Raw genomic sequence first — 22,013 nt, 5'->3', positions numbered from 1 at the left:
GTAGATATAATGCAGATAGTTCTATTCGTACAGTGCATTCAGACCTCTGTGTATTTATTATTTTCTTATGATTTGTTATGCTGTCTATTTATGCAATAATATCCCCCCTCCCTTTTCTTTTCCATCATATATCTAATCCTATTGCACATTTATTATGTGAGCACTGTTTTGTGTTTTTGTCTTTTATATTTGAATTTTGTCATGAGGGAAAACGTTTTCCTGATGAGATTGTGCTTTCGTATGCAGAAGCTGATGTAGATTTTTTATAAACATGTTTATGTCCTTTTTCAGAAATGAATTTATTGTACATAGTGGGGGAAATAGCAAAGAACAACGTTTTAACGCCTGTTGGACCAAGGATACCTGTAAATAAAGAAGAAATGCTATTATTATCCTTCGTTTGTATCTTTGGTTTTTAATATACGATAAGTTTGATACTTTTTAGCCTGCTGGGGTTGCTAACACGGCTGTACTTTCAACCGTTGCGCTCTTTAATCGTTTTGGACCACCTCGCTCTCTGTAGTGAAATCTGATTGGCCAGCTGTTTGTTGACATCCAATCACACCACGCAGCTGCCTAAGCAATAGGCTGACTGTTTTCAACGGCATCGGACGAGGGGCTGAACGTCCCCGGTGAATACAGCAGGTTTGAAAATTTGCCCCCGGTGTCTGCTTCCTCTACAGCCGCTGCTCATTCCGCTCAGGCATGGAAAAAGTCGTCATCGTAACGGGTGCCAACAGGTAAGTCCGCTAAAACTGTTTTATAACGGTTCATACGGACACCGGGTGCTGTTAGCTAGAAGATGCTGTTCGGGACTTCTACTCTTCATTTTAAACAATGAGTTTCAAAAAACATGTTGGACTTGTTCAAGTATAACCTGTTTTCGGTAATGGAGGTTATTGCAATAGTTAGTTACACTACAAAGTACCACCTATGAACTGTATCAGTGCGTCTTAGTAAAAGACATACTGTAGGTTCATACAGCGAGAGATTAAAGGCCTCTAAATCTTTCATAAGCTGTCTTTCTTACTCTGTAATAATGTTTCACTAGCACATATATTCAAATGTAATGTATGTGTGTCACAAGTTAAAACTAAAAAAGAATGTCGTACTCATGAATATGCATTGATTCATCTTTTGCATCTTTCGGCAAATTGATGCGTTCTCATGAACTTGGAATGTCATATTGAATACAGTGGCTGACCACTCTGAAGCGGTCTCGTAGGAATTTGCATGCCGTGAAGGGAAATTTCAATTTGTGTCTGTACCTTCAAACTCAAGATATAAGGGATGATACATATGTTTTATCGTCTGCAAAGGGGTTTTCCTAACCAAAGAAGCAGAGACATGAAGGAAACAAACAAGGCGACCAGCATCTGACAAAAACATCATCCTCACCTGAAGCCTCATCTCCCGAACTGAAGTCAGGGCTCTTAAACACGGAAACATGTGTAAACATGCTCATTTATTCCCGATATTGTCACAGTTTCTTATTATCAGCCGATCAGACATGCGACTATCCTGTCCCCGGAGCAGCTAATGTTGGCCTCAAGTGTCCTAAAAATCACACTTTTCCTCTGATAACCAGTTTGATTACATTCTCACTTGATATGATAGATTATTACCAAGTATCATATTACTCCAGTTTTAGCCTCCCTTCACTGGTTGCCTGTAAGTTTTAGGTTTCATTTTAAAATTTTAGTTCTAACCTTTAGGGCCCTACATGGTCAAGCTCCTCAATATTTGTCTGACCTGCTGAAACCACATTCATCTTCTCGAGCTTTAAGGTCATTAGATCAGAGACTGCTGGTGGTACCACGCACTCGTTTTAAAACTCGTGGTGATCGGGCCTTTCAGACGGTGGCACCACATTTGTGGAATTCTCTTCCACTGTCTCTACGCTGCACGGACTCCATTGACTCTTTTAAAAAACAGCTGAAGACATTTTTATTTAGAAAAGCATTTGATTAATTTCCTCTTATGCTGTTTTTATAGTTTTATTATATTACATTGTTTTATTTGCTGTTTTATTTACTGTTATATTGTTTTATATTTCCATTTTCTGTGTTGTAAAGCACTTTGTGATTTTTTTTATCTGTGAAAAGCGCTATATAAATAAATTTTACTTACTACTTACTAAGTCCAACACTAACGCCAGCTAACAACAACTAACAGAGTCTAACAGCAGCTAACGTCACCAAAAACTCAGCTCTTACTGACAGAAAGGTCAGTATATCCTCAACCACACACCTCAGTATCACCATCATCAGACAGAAGTGACCTTCACAGACTTATCGACTCGCATCAAACTCCTTTCACAAACTTTGACACCATCCTCCTGAGTAAATGGATGTGGAAACCCAGCTCAGCACCACGACTGTGGTGAACAGCGTACTGACTGTTCACCACAGTCAGTCCGCTGTGGCTATTCTTTTGTCTCATAGCCAAACCAGTTCTCTTCATATTGGTCTTCCTCAGTAGTGGTTTCTTTACAGTATTCTGACTTCATCGATCCATGTAGATGCTCTTCCAAACAGTTGTTGTCTAGTTGTATATGTTACTTATATGGGCTCTAAAAGCGAGTCCCGGGGGGTATAATTCTTTCGATGATGTCCAGATTCTCCATACTGGTTGACTGCACGTGAGGAAACTGTCAAAATCACCCCACATTTGCTTGCTTACAACTGTAGTTGTATAGTATTGATGTCTAAAGTATACTTATGCAATTGCTAGACTGTATTTATAAAGGGAAACCTTTAGGATAACATCATTCAGCATTAGAGTCTAAAGCTCAAGAATAGATTACTAGTGGAAATAAGTCTGCTTCCCTATGAGACTAGCTGTTTCTTCAGGTTTACAGCTTTATGTCGAGATATAATAACTGCTTCCTGTAACCCTTTACTTAACATACAGCTATAAAAGAGACGAAACAGAACACTTGTATATGTTCCTTTTCCCCCCCTCACGTTCCACACACTAGTTAACTTATCCACTAAATATCACTTCGGAAACAAAGACCATAATTAACAGTACATGAAAATGGAAGCTTCACGTCACTTGAAAATCCTTTTTCATTATCTCTTCTCCAATAACGTGACTCCAGACTATGTTTACAGTTTGCTTTACTTCATCTGTGAGGTAATCTCTCAGTTGTTCAGGGAAAGTTTGTTAATACGAGTGCACGGCTGTGTTTGTCTGCCATCTGTCTGCAGCGGCATCGGCTTGGCTTTGTGTGAAAGGCTTCTCACTGAGGACACACAGCTCCGGCTGTGTCTGGCCTGCAGGAACATGCAGCGGGCAGAGGCCGCCCGCAGCGCCCTCCTCACCTCTCACGCCGGTGCCCATGTGGACTTACTACAGCTCGACGTGGGCTCTGTGGAGTCGGTGCTCGACGCTGCTAAGGTGGTCAAGTCCAGGTGAGAGATGTTTGATGCCGCGTGCTGACGTCATCACACTGGTGATTGTTCTCTTTGTGATATGAACTACAAATAAGGAACTGATAGCTTAACCTTTAATACACATTCGTGTGTTTCCAGATACAACAGAATTGACTTTCTCTATCTAAATGCTGGAATTATGCCCAATCCACAAGTGGACATCAGAGCTTTTTTTAAGGGTTTATTTTCCAGGTACATTTCTAAAGCCAGTTTATGATTTCTTTGTTTTGTTTTGTTTGATATTGGATACATTCAAGCTGTCTTTGCTGCTCTATAAGAGTGTACCTTCCCCACTGCAGAAATGTCATCAACATGTTTGCAACAGCAGAGGGTCTCTTGACTCAACAAGACCACCTCAACTCAGATGGCCTACAGGAAGTTTTTGCCACTAACCTGTTTGGTCATTTTGTCCTGGTACACCACAAACACACACACACACACACACATACATACATATGTCTTTTAACCTACAGTAGCATAAATAAACTTCAGGATACTGACTTTAATATGCGGATGTGTTTGACACAGAAAGTCAGCTACAAACTTTGTTGCTGTTTGTGTTGCTCTTAGTTGCATTGCTTAGTGCAGCAATGTAAACAATATGTTTGTTTAACCCAGTTTTTGTCTCTCCAAACCAAAAGGCACCTATTAAAGCTTTGAATATCTGTCTTCAGCAGGTTGTTTTGACCAAATTTGTAATGCATTGAGGTGATTCTATGGGATTGGTTAATATGATATTTGGGCAAACATGCAGTTGAGCGGGTGTCTCTAATAAAGTGGCCAATAAGTGTGATGTAGTTTTTAATGTTTTGAACTTGTTCTTTCTTGCAAGTTTTGTTCCTGATGTTTGAATTATTATAAATTATTATTTAATTAGCATAATAAATGTGTCATTAGGATTGTAGGATCACCATGTAGTAGTGAAGCATCCATCATAGATTGCTAAAAATAAAATAATAATTTTAAAGATAAAATATCTTTTGCTTTTTATTCTCTTACAAAATTTTATAAAATGAATATTTGATTTGGCTAACACAGTGAATTATTAATGCCTGCCTCAGGCTGATCCATATATTCTTATGCTGGCCTGCTTAAATCAGTGATTCATGCACCCCTCCTACATCACTCCTTACTGTGCACTTCCACCTTGGACCTGATATAATTCTCTCCTGGTTTTCCAGATCCGGGAGCTGGAGCCTCTGCTGTGTCAGACAGGTCATACGTCCAGGGTAGTGTGGACCTCTTCGAGTAATGCCCGCCGGTCTGCCTTCAGCATGGATGACATTCAGCACAGAAAAGGGACGGAGCCCTACAGCTCCTCCAAATACGCTTCAGACATGCTCAGCGTGGCTCTTAACAGGCGCATGAACGGCCAGGTTTGTCTGTCACGTACTCTGATGTCAGTGCGGTAACTATCACTGCAAGCTTTGTGAAACTCTTACGAGGTCACTGTGATTTATAAATTCTTTCTGTCTTGTGACAGGGTCTGTTCTCCTCAGTAGTCTGCCCAGGACTGGTGATGACTAATTTGACCTATGGTATCCTCCCCTCCTCCTTCTGGACTCTAATCATGCCCATCATGTGGTTGGTAAGTGGTAACTTATTTTATTTTTATCTTTTAACGTGACCACAGTTACGTATGAAAAGACTCACGTTCATGTATTTTCTAATTGTGCAAAACAGATTAGGATCTTCACCAACACTTTCACCCTTACACCGTACAATGGAGCAGAGGCACTGGTATTTCCATTTGAAAATTATTACAATCATTTGAATATTTGCACTGTAAAGGCTCTGTGAACCCAGATTCATGGCCTGGTGTTTCTGCTCACAGCACTGGCTGTTTCTGCAAAAGCCAGAATCTCTGGATCCCAGAGCAAAGTATCATAGTTTAACATCAGGGCTTGGGACAAACTACACCGAGCCACGACAGGTGAGTAACGAGAGCCCTGTATTCCACAGAGAAAGTGCTCAGGCCTGTGTTACAGAGCGTTTTTTAGAGTAGCAGATGGTATTTGTGTGATGTGTTGCTTTTAACTTAATTCAGGTTTTCTCTGCTTTGTGTTCACGTCTCAGATGGATATTGATGGTGAAACGGCTGACGTCCTCTTTTCAAAACTTCTTGAACTTGAGAAAGGGGTCAGAAGGAAACTGTGTGAGAGAAATGCTGACAATGAAGCTCATCAGCGGTATCTCAATGAGATAGAGTAAAAGTGATTCTTTTGTACCGGAAGGTTTTGCTCTCTTGAAATGGATCCTGTGAAATCTGAACCAGTGTCACTGCCCTTATTCATCCCATCCTTCCCAGGTGGACCACTGAACAGAGGGTGAAATGATCACGCTTGTTCTACCTCAGCCAAGGTCAAAGCTTTGGTTTATATAAGTGATTATGTTAACTCTGACTACTTCTGAGGGGACCCCATGGGAAGATTTTCCCTGAGTCAAAATGTTAAAGAAAGCTCTGTCTCAACAGCTAATGGCTTCTTTCTTTGATCAAGCTGCACCTCTCCACCAGGTCAGACAAAGCTTAGCTTGGTTGTTTTTATGTAATTAAACAAATCAGTTATGAAGGAAATGCAACTGTTCCTTTCTTTTTTTTAAAGTCCACCGATATTCCCTCAGTCCTCTGTTAACACTGCTCTAAAGACTTTCCAATCATACCGTGAACTTGAAGCACATCACACTGAGAGGTCTAATTTAAATAACTGTGTGGGCAGGAAGGGCCTTTTTGATAAGCTACTTTGAGCTCTCTACAAACCTCCTCACATTACTCACATTGTTTCATATTTCAACATGTTAATAATAGAAACACGCTTTGCATTTCTTGAAACTTTGTTAAAATAATGAAGAGATTTTATGTTTCATGAGCTGAGCCTGTCACGGTTTCTGAACTCAGATTCACAAGAATCACTGTTTTTAAACAAACAGTGGAAGTTCATTGAGGGTCAACAAGTTCACGTGAGATCAGTAACAAGAAAGCGCTTTCCTGTTGTAAAGTGGACCCTGCTGTGTTTTCACCTGATAGCTGCATCATGTTTCCTGCCCCACAAAGTTAATTAGGTCTTTGTTAATGCCCTGAGGCCACTGACTAACCATCAGCTCTGTGTGATCTGGAGATCGTTTCCATACAAATAATAAATTATGGAAGGATTGTCAAGTAAATAAATGGAAAAACTTATAGTTTGCAATAGGACGAATAAGTGTGCAAGTAAATAAATCAGCTGCTTTAGACCAGTATCAGCATTTTTTTTGCTTATTTATTTCATTACCATATATCCACAGCATCACACCCCACTGTTAGATTTTGTTATCTTTCAGTCGCCTCAGATATCGACTCTTGCATTTACTAAACTAAAAACAAAAAGTCAATCCAACATTTTCTGAGGGAATATACAAAATACAACCAAGTATATTTTTTTCTTTGTTAGGCGACTAGTAGGAAAGGATGTTTAGTCCTGTCCATTATCCAATGATTTTTCTCTTTTTTTGTTTCCATTTTTATTTGTAAAAAATGTATATGTGTAAATTTTATAAAGTACTGGAGTCCAAAATCTAAAAAAATGTTCAAATAACTAAATCTTCTGTGCCAGTTTTGGTGATGAATAGACTTTTAAATGACCTGAAGAATACAACAGTGCCTAACAGTGCATATAGGTAAAAAGTTACATATTAAATACATTACACATTCAAAAAGCGGTGTGACATATTAAATGCCACACCACTACTATGTGCTACTATGTAATGGGGTCATTCCAAATATTAACTTTCAGCTCATTTTGCCTCTTATTTACATGTGTGTTTGCACGTTTCAATGAATTGCTGTACCTATTTTCCCCAACTGGTTAAAGCTGATGGCTGCCTGGTTCTTCCTGTTAAAATTGAGTTTTTCCTTCCCACTGTCGCCAAGTGCTTGCTCATAGGTGGTGGTCTGATTATTGGGGTTTTCTCTGTATTGTTGTTGGGTCTTAAAATATAAAGAACCTTGAGTCAACCATTCCTGTGATTAAATAAATTCATTTAATTTTCCAAGTAAAATATAAAGAAATGATGGATGTCAATTCAAATAGAATTTCATTTGCTAATAATAGCACGCCTTGAATAAAAGTTATTACTTCGTCACACAGGTGCACTTCTGTACACTGTCATATTTGTCAGACACAATGCAGAGTGGTGAATTGGTTCAAGTATCGATATATTTTGGCGACTTTATTTTTTATCCTTCATCGTATATCCCTCTGAAGTTTTGCCTTAAGTAAAGCTGCGCTGACCACGTGCGATGCATGTCTCCTTTTGGTTTCAAGCTCTTCTTGTAAATTACAGGAAAGTAGTGGAAGTAGTGTAGTAAGCAAATTAAAAGTAAATTTTTTCACATTATCATGCCTTGAACTCCGGACACATTTCAGAGACAAAGCCCAGCTTTACAGTTATGCAGAAATGTCCCTCTAAAACGATATTTTATCAAACCTATTAAATGTTTAATGGAGAATCTGCAGACTGTAAGTGTAAATCCAGTGGCACACTGTACCAGTTTTCTCTTGTTATTACAAAAATGAAATGGCAGAAAGCCGACTCTTCATCTGGACAGCTTCACTTTGAGACTGCAGAAGGATAAAATACAAAAATTGAAAACCTAAATCCAAGTGAACACAGTCAACTTCCTGTCCATTTGAGACGCTCCAGGACAAACCTCAGCACACTTTGAAAAACAACAACAACAAAAAAACTGGGCCAACATTTAATACCTGGAGATATTTCCTCGATATTTTTGTTCAACCCGTGTGACAGCTTTCTCGGTGAACCTAAAGAGCTGATTCTGCTGATACTCAGCATGTCCCTGTTGGCCCTACCCACACCACCCTTTTATTATTATTATTTATAAACTGGCAAATCCGACTTAATCTGATGATGTGCCTGTCAGTAGCATCAGGATGAGGTGTAGCTGCACATACAGATGTATCCAGGTATAAGTGGGCACAGTTTAGGCCTTGTGTTTATTCTGCATGAAGTCTGCAGTTATAAAGTTACTCTCATCAGTCCCTGTAACTTCTATGCATGTGACACCTTCTCAGAAATGCGGATTACTCGCGGAGGACATGAGCGTAGCGTTACGTAATGTAAATAAAAACATTGCAGCCGACGCGTGCACACATTGGTGTGCGCTGCACGATGTCCCGGATGATGCTCGCACCGGAAGAGAAGGGGCAGCTTTCCCAGCCATCTTGTGGCAGCATCCAGCGAACTGGTCGCATCAAGCCTCGTAGAATCGGAGGTGAATCCCGTTGAAGGGGCGCCATCATGCCCGGACAACTGCAAGAAGGCTTCGGCTGTGTCGTGACCAACCGGTTCGACCAGTTATTGGACGATGAGTCCGACCCTTTCGAGATCCTGAAGGCTGCCGAAAACAAGAAGAAGGAGGGGGCCGCCGCTGCTTCCACCAAGACCGCGGCTCAAGCCGCTAAGCAGCCGAAGAAGGAGTCACAGAAGGACAGAAAGAACCCTCTGCTGGACAAAAAGGAGGAGACCCAGGCGCCAGTCCCCCTGAAGAAAGAAGGTAATGAAAAAGAAAGGAAGGGAAACAATGCACCTGCTTCTCTCGCTAATGAGCGATGCATGTTTATTTTTGCTTTTCGTAGCAACTGTCATGTGCAGCTCCCGTTAGCCACGTTAGCTCGACTCGGCTGAGCGAGACACAGCGTGAGGTCAATATGGACCCTGTGCTGCTGTTATTAGAGGACAGACTAAAAATAAAGCCTCGCAGACGGAACGTAGCTGGACTTGAACACGTACCGAACCAGAGCGGGTTAAAGCCAGCAGCGAGGTGCAGACTGGCGAGCCTGTGTTGCAGAAATGGTTTCTGCTAGCGTTTGACAGGAAGGTGCAGTGTTGGGTTTCTGTGTGGAGGATACAGCTCTATTAGCAGCTTCTGACTTTGCAAAGCAAATGTAGGGAGAAAGGAAAAGGCATCACCTGTGCTGGGAAGACTAGACAGAGCGCTGCTCTTGTTATTATCCCCAACTAATCTTATTAGTGTATTGGTCTTAATTGAATTCATCCAAAGCAAGTAAATAGAGCCATCTTCAGTGCAGTTACATTAAGTTCTCATTGTGTGTACTGCTGAAAGGAGATGATGGGAGACCACACATCAGGTGATGCATTTGTTGTTTTCTCGTTTTGTTTAGCATTTTCCCACACACACACACGGTCTAAAATCTAAACAACACAGCTGAGCATAAATTCAGCTTGTGCTCCTTTGATTTGCAGGTATCAGGCGGGTGGGAAGAAGAGCAGACCAGCAGGGCCAGTCTGGTTCCCAGCACCAGGGTGTGCAGGGTGAAGGGCGACCTGGAGACAAGAGGCCGGACCGAAGACCACCCCGCGAGCGCCGCTTTGAGAAACCTGCTGAGGACAAACCCGAGGGGGCTGGAGAGTTTACTGTGGAAAAGTGAGCAGCAATGATGAGAGGGATGGAGGGCTTATTTAAAACATGCCGGCTGGTGCAGATGTAGGCGCATTGACAAGACGTGTGCAGGGTTTGAGAGCTTGCAACTGTTGTTGATGGAGTGCATGTTTCTCTTAACATCACGTTCATCCTCGTGTTTTAAATTGCATCTGTTTCTGTGCACCAGGCCTTCTGGAGACAGGCCCCCGAGAGGGCGTGGTGGCGGCCGGGGCGGGCGTGGTGGAAGAGGGCGGGGCATGGGCCGAGGCGACGGCTTTGACTCCCGTGGCAAACGAGACTTCGACAGACACAGCAGCAACGACAAATCGTAAGTATGCGCTGAGCTGAGGTCATGAGTAGAAATCGCCTACCAGTGCATGAAAGCTATTATGCTTTATATTATTTTCCTATTTTGTCATGTAAATACTGTTACAACAATAGATGTTTATACTAAATATGCGTACAGTTTCTAATAATGAGATCAGCATACACGCCGGTAATCTCTGAGCTCAAAGATAAATAAACAAGCGCTTATTTTTTCCAGTCTTTGCTGTGTATGATGTCAGAAACATAGGTTGTGTCAGGCACACTGCTGTTCACTCCTTCTGTTTATGAGGGGCAGCCAATCAGAAGAAAGCTAGTTTAAAGGGGGAAGGGGCTAAAATATAGTTTTGATTGGATAATCAACTGAAGGGCTTTACCAAGGCCCTGTATAAGATTACAAAAAGAGATTATTTTGATCTGTAAATCATGCAAAGCTGCTCTACTAGAGTCCTAGACCCAGCAGCTCCTGACTATATGGGTTCTGTGAGAGTCCAGGGGGAACAGCATCTCAAGAAAGTGGTTCTTTATGTTGTCTCAGGCTGTAATCAGCACTTCCCTTAATGAGAAGAGCCCCTCACTGTGGTCCGAGAGAATTTAAGAGAACTCATACACCGTTGGCCGTCTTCCCTTTCTGTTTTCGCTGCAGCACTCCGAAGAGCGAGGAGAAGCGCGGCGGAAGCGGCTCGCACAACTGGGGCAACGTGAAGGACGAAGTGAGGTGAGTTTCCCCAAACAGACACATGGCCTGTTTGTCGGAGCGCCGCTGTCAGCAGGATAATGAGGCGCATGTGATATTTTTACAGACTGTGTGCACTCTCTCTCTTTTGAAGTGCTTCTGGTTTTGTCATATCACAGGATGCTGCAGTTTAAGGATGTCTTGGGATGTTTCCCTGTTCGCTTTAAGCTTGAAGTGTCGCTGTTTCCTTTATGAAGAGGCTCAGACAGTTAATGTTTCAGCTAGAGGACGCTTACCATTACTCATACAGAGGTTGTGCATCTTTGTTCCCAGTGAGGCTGAACAAACCGCTCCCCCTGAGACGACCCCAGAGGGCGAGGAAAACGCGCCTGCTGGCTCCGAGAACAAGTGAGAATCCTGTGTCCTTGTGTTGGATGGATGTTGGATGTTTGGATGAAAAAGGATCCCCGTGTGCAAAGTTAATAAGTTGTCACATTGCGTTTCCGTTAGCGTTTGCACTGCTGTTGTGACGCAACAAGGGCGATTTTGTTAAACGCTGCCTCTGACCTTTTGGCCTCAGGATTAGAGGGCATGTATAGAGGTAAGAGGATTGGCGAGTTCCTACAGTGTTGTGTGTTCCTGGCATTGCAGAGAGAACGAGGTCGAAGAGGTGAAAAATGAAGGCCCCAAAGAGATGACCCTGGACGAGTGGAAGGCCATGCAGGACAAGGAGCGCACCAAGGTGGAGTTCAACATCCGCAAGCCCAACGAGGGAGCCGACAGCCAGTGGAAGAAAGGATACGTGCTGCACAAGTCCAAGAGCGAAGACGTGAGTGTGGTGTGCTGAAAGCTTTTCTCGCCCGCAGCTTAGACCTTTACGTTTTAGTCCTTTGGCTCCCTGAAAAAGACCTTTGCCATCTACACTTGGGATGTTTCTGGGGACTAATTTACAAGTCAAAAACTATTGCGCATATATTTAAAAGCCATTGGAAACTGTTAATCAGTTTATATAATAACTGGAACATATTGCTTTTGGGCATGTGCATGTTGAAACAGTCATTAAGTTATTACAAAGTAAAGAGACTTTTTTTTTGTCTGCAAACCCCATTATATAGACTGTTTTCCCTTGGTTTTTACTGGTGCTTCATAGGATGTAATACCCTAGTACTGTCAGCTTGGGCGGTGATGCAGGTAGAAGCTCCTTGCCAACTGTCTTTAAACAACGCAGGTTACTAACCACCGTGCATCACCAGCAGTAAAGCCGATGAGATGTGGTGAGATTGTACAAACGAGAAACGTGAAAAGCCAAGGACGGCTGCTATAAGAAGGTCTTGTGTGGAGCTTCAGCTAGTTAGTGTGGATGTGTCTCAAAGTTGCTTTTCTGAAATGTGTAGCGTTGCACACACATTATTAGATTAGCTTGGCAAGTGCAGCCTTCATTACATGCAGGTTGATGTCCACATGCATGTGCAAAGTGTGGTTACGTGGTGCTCTGACGCCACCTGCATAAAACAGGTTATTTTCTCCATCAGAGTCACGCACAATCATCCTGGCTGTCATTTGTCTTACTTTCCACCATGATTGGTTACATTTTCTGTCGTACATCTGTTGAGGCTACAGTTGTACATCAATACATTCTGAACAGTCATTCAGTAATTAACTGTTCTGCATCAGATCTAGTCAGGCTTAGACTTGCACGCTGATGATTTTAAGTTTATTGTGATTATTCCAGTTGTTTACTTTGAAGTCAATCAATCAATCAATCAAGGCTTTATTCGCCACGTGCAGGTTGCCCTGCAGTGACAAGCCACAGGGTTGGGTAGGGGGTGAGGAGTAATCCGAAGCAAACGTGTGTGTGTGTGTGTGTGTGTGTGTGTGTGTGTGTGTGTGTGTGTGTGTGTGTGTGTGTGTGTGTGTGTGTGTGTGTGTGTGTGTGTGTGTGTGTGTGTGTGTGTGTGAGAGACAGAAATCTGGCTATAGACACTGACAGGTCACAGCTGATATAGCTATTTAGGTTTGTTTTCCTTAACCATGTTTAAAGTGGACAGCATGTATCCTTGTAAGTAACTGCATTTAAATAGGCAATAGTGACAGGCTTGCTGTGATGTGCGTGGTTAGTGTCAGGTAAACATGCTCAGGCTGTTTGGTTGGTGGTCACTCTGCTGTCTAAAAATAACTGTGGTTTGTTCAATTTCCAGAGACCTGTTGGGGCTTTGATCGACACCGCAGAGACAGAAGCAGAATCGCACAATCTCTACCACAAGGTACCTGCATTACTCACACTTGTTTTTTCATTCACTCAGCCCATGCAAATGTTCAGTGTTAGCTGCGACTCAGTGGCGATACCTTTTTAAAATACTGAGAAGACATTAAAGCTGAAGGCATGGTAAGAAGCAGAGCTCACTGATGGAACGCTGCATTTCTGATCCGAGCACAGTTGACATCTAGCGTGATGGCCATCTACGGTTCTTTATCAGCAGGCCGCCGCTGACGAGTCCAGTGACCACCATTTCCGCAAACCAGCCAACGACATCACATCTCAGCTGGAGATCAACTTCGGAGACCTTGGCCGCCCCGGTCGCGGGCGTGGGGGCGCACGTGGTGGGAGGGGAGGCCGCGGCGGGGGAGGCAGCAGGACGGCACGCGGGGGAGGACGTTCCGAAAAGGTAATGGCAAAAAAACCCAGCTGCCATCACTGCCGACAACAAAGGTTTAGTGTTCTGCACAAAAGAGTTGGCTCTCTGACCGAACCGGCTGTAAAATCACTGAGTTGGAAAAACCTGCTGTGGATCACTAAGACCCTGTAATAACAGAGCACTGAACACATGCTCCACCACGCAAAACTCCGTTACTGACCTCATGTTAGTCAAGCAGGGAATTGTCCTAAATACTGGTGTCTAAATTTGAATAAAGCACCTGCTTTTTCCTTTCTTTTCTTTTTTTTCATTGTCAATAAATTTGACATTCATATTAATAATGGGTTTCAGGCGAATGTTAGTCAGTCTAAGATATTTTTTGGCAAAGCTACACCCAGTCTGTATCACAGAGTGTGTGTATGTGTACATCTAAATATACGCTATAGTTGTTAGAACTTCATTTAATGTCCATGTATTTACTAGCTTAGTAAAGACAATAAGTCAGTGTTATCCTCTTTGACACATCTATACTGTTTCTTGTTTGTTTTTGACTATTTGAGCAGAAATGTGGATTATGCTTGAATTAATTAACAAAACTGGTTAAAAGCTGAAAAAAATGTTATGCTATGGATAAAATGTCTTAGAGGAGTTCCAAATATTTTCCTCTATGCAGACAAAATCATAAATATACATGTTTATAATATGTACAAATCCAGGTACAGTCCCAGCAGAAGTGTCAAAAGCCTCTTGTAACGTGAAAAACTTACTTTTGAGCCCGAAAATCAAAAGTAAGCTTTAAGATACTAACAAGCTCCCTGTAACTGAAGGGAGCTACAGAGGTGACTGATGGATTCAGCACTACAGCTGACCGCATATAAAGACAATTTACATACACTCCATTGATAGGAGCACTGCCTCCTTCACTTTACACCTACGTCAGCTGCTCATCCATAGAAACACATGTTGTGAAGGTCACACGGTTATTGAGTCTGCAGGACATTGCTGACTTTTTATACACCATGTGCCTCAGCTATCACCAACCCACAGCCCAGAATTCGTAGATTAAACGATGTAGCTACTCCACCCAACTTGTCTCTGGGTTGGGTCGTTCCATTTTTTAAAACCTAAAATTTTGCATTATGCGAGGTGAGATCTTTTTGCTGTTGTTTAGTTTGATTGAGAGATAATACGCGCTGTTGTTTTTCCAGCTAACACTTACAAACTTGATAGATTCACACACCAGATCAGCATCCTTGGACTTTTGATTGTTAACCGTACAATCAAAAGTACGGTGTGACTGTAGGCCCGAGCCCTACAGACACACAGTGATACAGTTCAGTGACTTCAATTAATAGAGGTGAAGCCTCCCAGGTATAATAGTAGCCACAGACACCTGTGTAGGCATCTGCCTGTCACTCAAAGTGGCCCTAAAACTGCATTATTTATGAGTATTTTAACAGCTTTAATGGGTATGTTATAGAAGGAGTAATGATGGGGGTTATTGGTTACAGAGATGAAACTGTTTTTGTAGCAGGCTGTAAATGCTTTTCTTCAGTGAAGTTCTGCATTTTAACATGCGAGTATAAGGATTGACTCCCTTTTGGAGCCAGCCTCAAGTGGCCAGTGGAGGAACTGCATGTAAACCAGCTTCATTTCAAGCCGTCCTAACGTTGTCCTGGTTCTTGTGTGCTTGTTCCCACCAGGCTAGTGGAGTGTCAGTCCCCAATGTGGATGATCCTGAGGCCTTCCCGGCCCTGGCCTAAAAAGGCTCCCTCTTTCACCACCAGCCCACCCATCAGCCCTTCCGGGCCCCTCCTCTACGAGGCTTGCATGCTTACCACATCTTCAAGTATATAAGAAAAACAGAGGAAAAAAAATAAATGACACAAGAAGACTGTCATCCCATACCCCACTCACATCACCCAAGGACTTAAATTTTACCTGTTTTAAAGGAGACTAAAAGACAAAAAAAAGGGCAGAAAAGGACCTCTTGTTACACTGAAGTTTTGTATTTAGGAACATGAAAGCAGGGATGTTTTCATACTTTTTTTCTTTTCTTTTTTTCCCCCAGAGATTACGCATACTTCATTGATATTTTTTGTGCTGCTTGAATTTCTGCATTTCTGCAATTAGATTGAAGTGTGTGTATTCCTCTTCTCCCTGTAACGACTTCAGCTCAGTATTATGGGGTCAACTTTAGAAAAGGCTTTGTACTGGAGTGTATTTTTTGGCCCTCCCAGTAATACACGCTGATGTGGTAGCACTACACTACATTAGAACCTTGTACTTGTACTAGATGTCTGAAGTACGGCTTAACATGCATTTAAAGTGTAATTACTTGGATCCTGACTATCCATCCCTTTGTGAGGCACAAGTTGAGGATGGGTAACCAGGTTAAATGTGACTTCTACTAAAGCTTGGTATTTTTCTGCTTGTCGTGCAGTGAAAGTTGATGCCTCTTATTGTTTTTTGTTTTGTTTTGATAGTTTGCCTCTTTTTTGGTGGACCAGTGGTTAGTAGTGTTTCACATCCCCTGATCCAGAAGTGCTACCCACTTATATTTCTTTTTTCCAAGGGTGTACCGGGGCCCAATGTATCTTTAGGCTGGTCCTCTTAGGTCATACAGGCTATACAACTTGTAATTTCAGGACCACTAAGCAAATATTGTTTTTGTTTTTTGTTTTGTTAAGAATATGCGTGCGGGCGTGTGTTTGTGTGAGTGTGTGTTGTTTGCAGCAAAGCGTGAGAGCGTGCGTGTGATTTTTGACAGCTAGTTGCTTAGGATTGAAGCATTTTCTCTGCTGAACTTGGCGTTCTCAAACAGGAGAGTGCAAGTTGTCGCCTGAAGTAGTTCTTAATGTCTTTTATGAAGTGATTGTTGAAATGTAGGTGAGAATGATAGCGTAGCTAGACCATGAACATATCTCGCTCTTTTAGAGTATCTGTACTGTCTTTCAGATCTCAAAGCACTTGGTTTTATTAGCACCAATTCCTCCGAAGATTGTTTTTCTTCCCTTTTACTTTAAACCATATTTGGTGTTTTATTTTGTTTTTGGATTTTTTTGTAATCTTATTTTTATTTTAATCTGTGAACAAGCATCGATGCATAATTTGTCTGAAAGAAATGTCAGCGGTCATTGTGGAACAAGCTACAGAATGTAAAATGTGAGTTAAAGGTGCTCTCAGCTGCCTGTCTCAGCATTTTCCAGCAAGCATTTTAGGTTTTTTTTTTTTCTTTTAATAAAAGCAGGTGTGTGGGTTGGGGTGGGTGCAGGCTGGGGTGGGGGTGTCACACCGAAGACCTGATGGAGTGAATTTTTAAAGCTTTACTTGTCGCGCTCTGCAAAGACTTGCTGGCGACGCGCTGATACAACAGGCTGGAGCAGTTTTCCTCGTAGGACCGTTTGAGCCACATGACATTAAAACTTTCTCTGCAAACATCCCTGTTCTAATAAAAATGCTTTAGAGGTGTTACGTCTGCTCTGTCAGTGGCTCCTTTAAATGCATTCACAGATGTGCTGTTTTCGGTAGTTTATTCAGTGCCAGTTCCTCATTTAGGCTAGAGTGAAAGAAACAGGATGTTGTTTTTATGGGAATTTAAACTGTTGTAAATGACTTGTTAGCCTGTAATCTGTCAGACATATCTGTCATGGATAATATGGAGTCATTTTGAGCTGGCAATAACACTCCTGTCTCAAGGTAGAAGCTGAAATCAGTTTTTGGCAAAGTGACTGTTGTATATATCCTTCATTTATCCGGGTAAAACATTTCATTACTGTTAAAAATGCCTTTTTTTAAAAAGAGATCAGGCCAAAGAGAGCAGCAACACTGTAACAAATGGATATTATAGATGTTATAGAGATACTTTTAAGGGACCAAAAAGGATGAGAACGCAACGCAGTCATAAAGATACTTGCAAAACAGGTAATTATCTTATATATAACCCCTTCATAAATCCTATTCACTACAGTCTGTTTACCATTTAAAGTAAACATATTAGGTCTCAAACATACATAAATTCTGGAAATTACTTCATGACAGAAAACCTTCCATGTTGCAAACATGAGGTTGTGGTTTATTCAGGGCCTGTCTAGGCTGGAGTGAAAGAAAGTCGTTTAAAAAGTCAAACTTGTAGGGATTACAAGGATTAGGGGAAAGCAGCAAAACAAGTAGCCTGATACTACACACCTGAGGCGAAAAAGAAGGGTTTACTGTCATTTTTCTTGCCCGTGTGGCTGGCACTTTAACAAATCCTGGTTATTTCAGTGGTTATGAAGGTGGTTAGCTTTTTTGGTTGTAGCTAGGTGTGTTACTACAGCATAAAATTAAGACGCTATTTTGTGGAAGTCATGCTTGCACATAGAAGTTAAACCAGCTTTTATTTAGGTCAATTAAGATAGACATAGCTGAATTAAAACATTTTTCAAAGAGTCTTAAACATTGGGATGTTTCCCTCCTTTCCATTTCCTTCTTCGCCGACGGGATTACCGAGCACAGTCTGTCACGCATGCGCGGGAAGACCTATTGGAGTTCCTTTTTTTTTTTTTAAACAAACTTTGTCGACCCCTCTGATGGCGGCGCACGTCAAACGTCGGGGTGAGCCCGGCCAAAAGAGCTTGTCGTCTGAGGGAACATCCTCCACAACCGAAAGACAAACATCCGGGGACACCTCAGCGGTGCTGCTGAAGCTGTTAGCGGCGGTCTTTTACGGAGTCAGCTCGTTTGTCATCGTCGTCGTCAACAAAAGCGTCCTCACAAACTTCAGGTAAAGGTGCAAAGTCTAAGTTAGCTGCTGATTGGTGGGGCACGTTTGACCAATTTTACACCGTTATCAATAAGAAGAAGAAGAAGGGGTGTCAGATAAACGAAGCTGGACATCTGAAAACTGTCAGAGAAATGTGTCCAGGTGAAACTTTAGGTACCACAGGACACGCACCTTTGACGTAACCTTTGCCCCACTACAAATGCGTAACACATCAAACCTCTTATGAATCTCAATATGTGTGAGGGTCAGAGTTGGGCATAAACAAGATGAAAACCAGAAAGTCCTCCAAAAAAGTGGACAACTTCCAGGAAATGAAGCTTCTCATCCTCATATCGTCTGTAATGGAATGTCAGGTAAAGCATCATTCATATGACTGAGTCGTGTCGTCTTGTTTTACAGATTCCCGTCATCAACATGCGTTGGAATTGGCCAAGTAAGCATCTCTTTAAAGCTGTTTTCTGTTTATGTGGTAGCACCGTCTGATGTGCCGTGCCCCCCTTTCCTTTGCAGATGCTGGCTACGGTTGTAGTTCTGAGGATTGGGAAGATGTTGGGAGTTATCTCATTTCCAGATTTGGATTCGAGTATTCCACGCAAGGTGAGGTGGGGATTTATAAAGCTGAAAATCAAAAGATGAAGAACTGGTCATCGCATTTCACACATACCCTGTCTTTCCAGATGTTCCCACTGCCACTGTTGTATGTCGGGAATCAAATATCAGGACTGTTTGGGACCCAGCGCCTCAAGTGAGAACTTCATAGAACATGACACGAGACGCAGCGTCCCAAATGTGACTTGCCAAACTTAACAGCTTGTATTTTTCTGCCTCAGTTTACCCATGTTTACTGTGCTGAGGAGGTTCAGTATTTTTCTTACCATGGTGTTTGAGGGATTCTTGCTAAAGTAAGAAAATATTTTTCTCTCTCTCAGATTTTCTGCATAAATAACTGATTTTAACACTGCCACCCGTCTACTTTCCTCACAGAAAGACCTTTTCTACCTCCATTAAAATGACGGTGTTCACCATGATCTTTGGTGCTTTCATCGCGGCCAGGTGAGACGGTCACATACACAGACACCGCCATCCGCTTTATGAAGAGGCACGTGTGTGATTTTTTTTTTGCCACGTTCTGTGGCGTTTTTTGCTTTGTAGCGCCGACTTAGCTTTTGATTTGGAAGGATACGTATTCATAATGCTGAATAATGTTCTGACAGCAGCCAGTGGGGCATATGTGAAGCAGAAGCTGGACTCCAAGGTGAGCAGAGCAGCAGGTCACACAGTATATACACTGGCTGTTTGTCATGAAGACTTTAAAGGGTCATCTTCTCCCATCCACACAGGAGCTGGGCAAATATGGTCTTCTTTATTACAATGCTTTGATAATGATTTTCCCCACTCTGGCGTACGCTTACTACTCAGGGGACTTGCAAATGGTAAGTTTTCAAACACTGATTGGTTTGTAAGACTTAAGAGTCAGAGAGCTCAGATAATCAGTGCTGTGTGTGTGTGTGTGTGTGTGCGTGTGTGCGCGTGTGTGCGTGGGTGTTCGGGTACAGGGGCTGGAGTATAATGGTTGGTCTGATCGCATGTTTGCTGTGCAGTTTGTGCTCTCCTGTGTCATGGGGTAAAGTAGACGCCTAATCGTCATTGTTTATTCCATGATTGCCCACTTTGGTCTTTTCGTCTAACTCTGCTTCGCTTCATTGCACAGATTTATTTTGATGTACTCCATCATGCTGTGCACACAGTACAACTCCGCACTCACCACCTCCATCATTGGCTGTATTAAGGTGAGTCATCTCAGGCTGGCTCACGCTCACAGTTTGATGTGTAGTGCGTACATGTGCAGTGACTTTCCCTGCGACATCCACAGAATATCCTCGTGACATACATTGGAATGGTGTTTGGAGGGGACTACATATTCACCTGGACTAACTTTATAGGTCTGAACATCAGGTAAGACAGATTGAACAGCTGAACTGTTGAGCTGATTTAGGACCAGTGCAGTTCAAAGATGATCGAGATATTTTTGTTCTGGGGCTTCCTTGTGTGTCCAGACATAAGTGGAAAGCGTATGAGAGGAGATTGGCAGTAAACTTCACTGAACACCAGATAGGGCATTGATTCATTCAGATGCAGCAAAGAGAGGAGCTGAAGAGGGTTGCAAAGTGGCTTGCAGAAGCATAGCAGACATGGGTGGAGGAAGGAGCTCAGACTTCATTCTCAAAGGCTAAGAGGGCTAGAGATTGGATGGCAAACCCCTAAAAACTGTGTCCCGGTGTAGTCCCCAGCTAGCTGGCAATTAGTTTCTGAAGACTGCTGGCTGTTGCCAATGAAATCAGTTGCAAAGAGGGTGCTGCACCAAAAACCTCCTTGTGATTGCTTTGATAGCCAGTAGATCGCCAGTAGTTTGGAATAGTTTGTCAACTTGTCAGCAGACACTTTCCAACTAACTGCCAAGTGTTAGTGAAACTTGAGAAAATGATGACACAAATCGAAAACAGATACAGATTTGCCCAAAAAGTACAAGTTGTAGCTTACCACCACAATCAAAAAGCACAAGTTTGACTTCGAAGGTGAATGCTTTTTGGTGTCATGATGTGGGGCGGGTGCACCGTGAAACCAGTTATATTTATATAAATAAAATCAACTGAATAAACGATTTGTCACCACAGATAATCCTGTTAGAAACTGTCCTAATTTCATATCCTAATTTTTAACAACATGTTATGACCAATATTTATAAAACAGACTTTATTTTTTCCCCACTTTAGTATGACCCAGCGACTGAGCCATAAACTCATCAGGAAAGTGTTTATTAGAGTGGTCAAGGAAGAAAGCTGTTAGGTGGCATTCAGATAGAATACAGGTTTAAGCCACTTCCACCTTTACTTCATTTTTCCAAACTGGAAGCTCTGCCCATGTTTTAGAATGTCTGTGATAGGAAAAAGTCCAATACTCGCTTAAAATAAATAAATACAGGAGCACATTTTCTCATCTTTGTTTCCCACAGCATTGCTGGGAGCTTGGTGTACTCCTATATCACCTTCACACAGGAGCAATCAAGTAAGAACCGTTAAAATGAGTCAAAACCACACAAGGTTTCACCTTATCGATGTTTGGAATTTAACAATATAGTTTTTACACTGTGAAAAACTATATTGTTTTTCACTGTACGAGTTCAGAGGATCCTACACAAAGTGGACGAGTCTCTGAAGTTAACTGCTTTTTAAATTTTAACAGAAAAGGCATAAACCAAAGAGTGAAACCCCGCCTGGGACGGAAGAACTTCAGCAAAATTTTCGTTTGTCGTCTTCTATGTGGAAATGTTTTTGAGTGGTGGCAAACACAGAAGACTCGTGGATGTAGTGAAAGAGGACACACAGAGAAGGTTGTTCAGCCATGAGAGAGGACAATCTGCTGTGGTGATCCCTGAAAGGAGCAACCAAAAGACTATATGAACTTAATTTTTATAATTGTTCATTTTCATTCATTTCCAAATTAAATATCTATTTTCCAGTTCTGTTTCAATACATAACTCGTAATTAACTGTACATCATAAATAATTTTCTAATGAAGCTGTTGTTATTCTGTTATTGACTCTATTTAGCACAGTAATTAAATGAAATGTCAGTATTATTCAAGTCATAGCCAGCCTTGGAATACACTTTATTTTTATTCACGCCATCATTTACATAGAAATAAAAGACAATATTGTCCAAACAAAAAAACCCAT

General features: G+C 41.9%; 3 protein-coding genes across 3 annotated transcripts; all 3 read left to right on the top strand.

Moving 5' to 3' along the window:
• The first annotated feature begins 589 nt into the window (after window positions 1-589).
• On the top strand, window positions 590-6,012 carry LOC308412529 (3-keto-steroid reductase/17-beta-hydroxysteroid dehydrogenase 7-like). Its single transcript, XM_080906953.1, has 9 exons — window positions 590-740; window positions 3,213-3,416; window positions 3,537-3,629; window positions 3,737-3,851; window positions 4,619-4,813; window positions 4,921-5,025; window positions 5,121-5,177; window positions 5,272-5,370; window positions 5,514-6,012. Exons 1-9 carry the CDS (start codon window positions 706-708, stop codon window positions 5,646-5,648), a joined length of 1,038 nt encoding a protein of 345 aa, XP_080763079.1. The 5' UTR covers window positions 590-705; the 3' UTR covers window positions 5,649-6,012.
• Window positions 6,013-8,624: 2,612 nt separating this feature from the next.
• On the top strand, window positions 8,625-16,983 carry serbp1b (SERPINE1 mRNA binding protein 1b). Its single transcript, XM_080906952.1, has 9 exons — window positions 8,625-8,988; window positions 9,699-9,879; window positions 10,064-10,204; window positions 10,847-10,918; window positions 11,210-11,284; window positions 11,528-11,705; window positions 13,075-13,140; window positions 13,354-13,542; window positions 15,216-16,983. The coding sequence occupies exons 1-9, from the start codon at window positions 8,733-8,735 to the stop codon at window positions 15,273-15,275; spliced, it is 1,218 nt and encodes a 405-aa protein (XP_080763078.1). The 5' UTR covers window positions 8,625-8,732; the 3' UTR covers window positions 15,276-16,983.
• Window positions 16,984-18,053: 1,070 nt separating this feature from the next.
• On the top strand, window positions 18,054-22,010 carry LOC308412866 (nucleotide sugar transporter SLC35D2-like). Its single transcript, XM_080907508.1, has 13 exons — window positions 18,054-18,277; window positions 18,677-18,710; window positions 18,788-18,874; window positions 18,955-19,022; window positions 19,108-19,179; window positions 19,262-19,330; window positions 19,430-19,532; window positions 19,618-19,710; window positions 19,834-19,901; window positions 19,989-20,067; window positions 20,151-20,233; window positions 21,291-21,343; window positions 21,521-22,010. Exons 1-13 carry the CDS (start codon window positions 18,084-18,086, stop codon window positions 21,529-21,531), a joined length of 1,014 nt encoding a protein of 337 aa, XP_080763634.1. The 5' UTR covers window positions 18,054-18,083; the 3' UTR covers window positions 21,532-22,010.
• Window positions 22,011-22,013: the final 3 nt, after the last annotated feature.

Source organism: Rhamphochromis sp. 'chilingali' (genome assembly GCF_963969265.1).
Source record: "Rhamphochromis sp. 'chilingali' genome assembly, chromosome: 16".
In the NCBI taxonomy this organism is placed as follows: domain Eukaryota; kingdom Metazoa; phylum Chordata; class Actinopteri; order Cichliformes; family Cichlidae; genus Rhamphochromis; species Rhamphochromis sp. 'chilingali'.
Note: the sequence above shows the minus strand (reverse complement) of the source record. Positions and strands in the feature narration are given on the sequence as shown.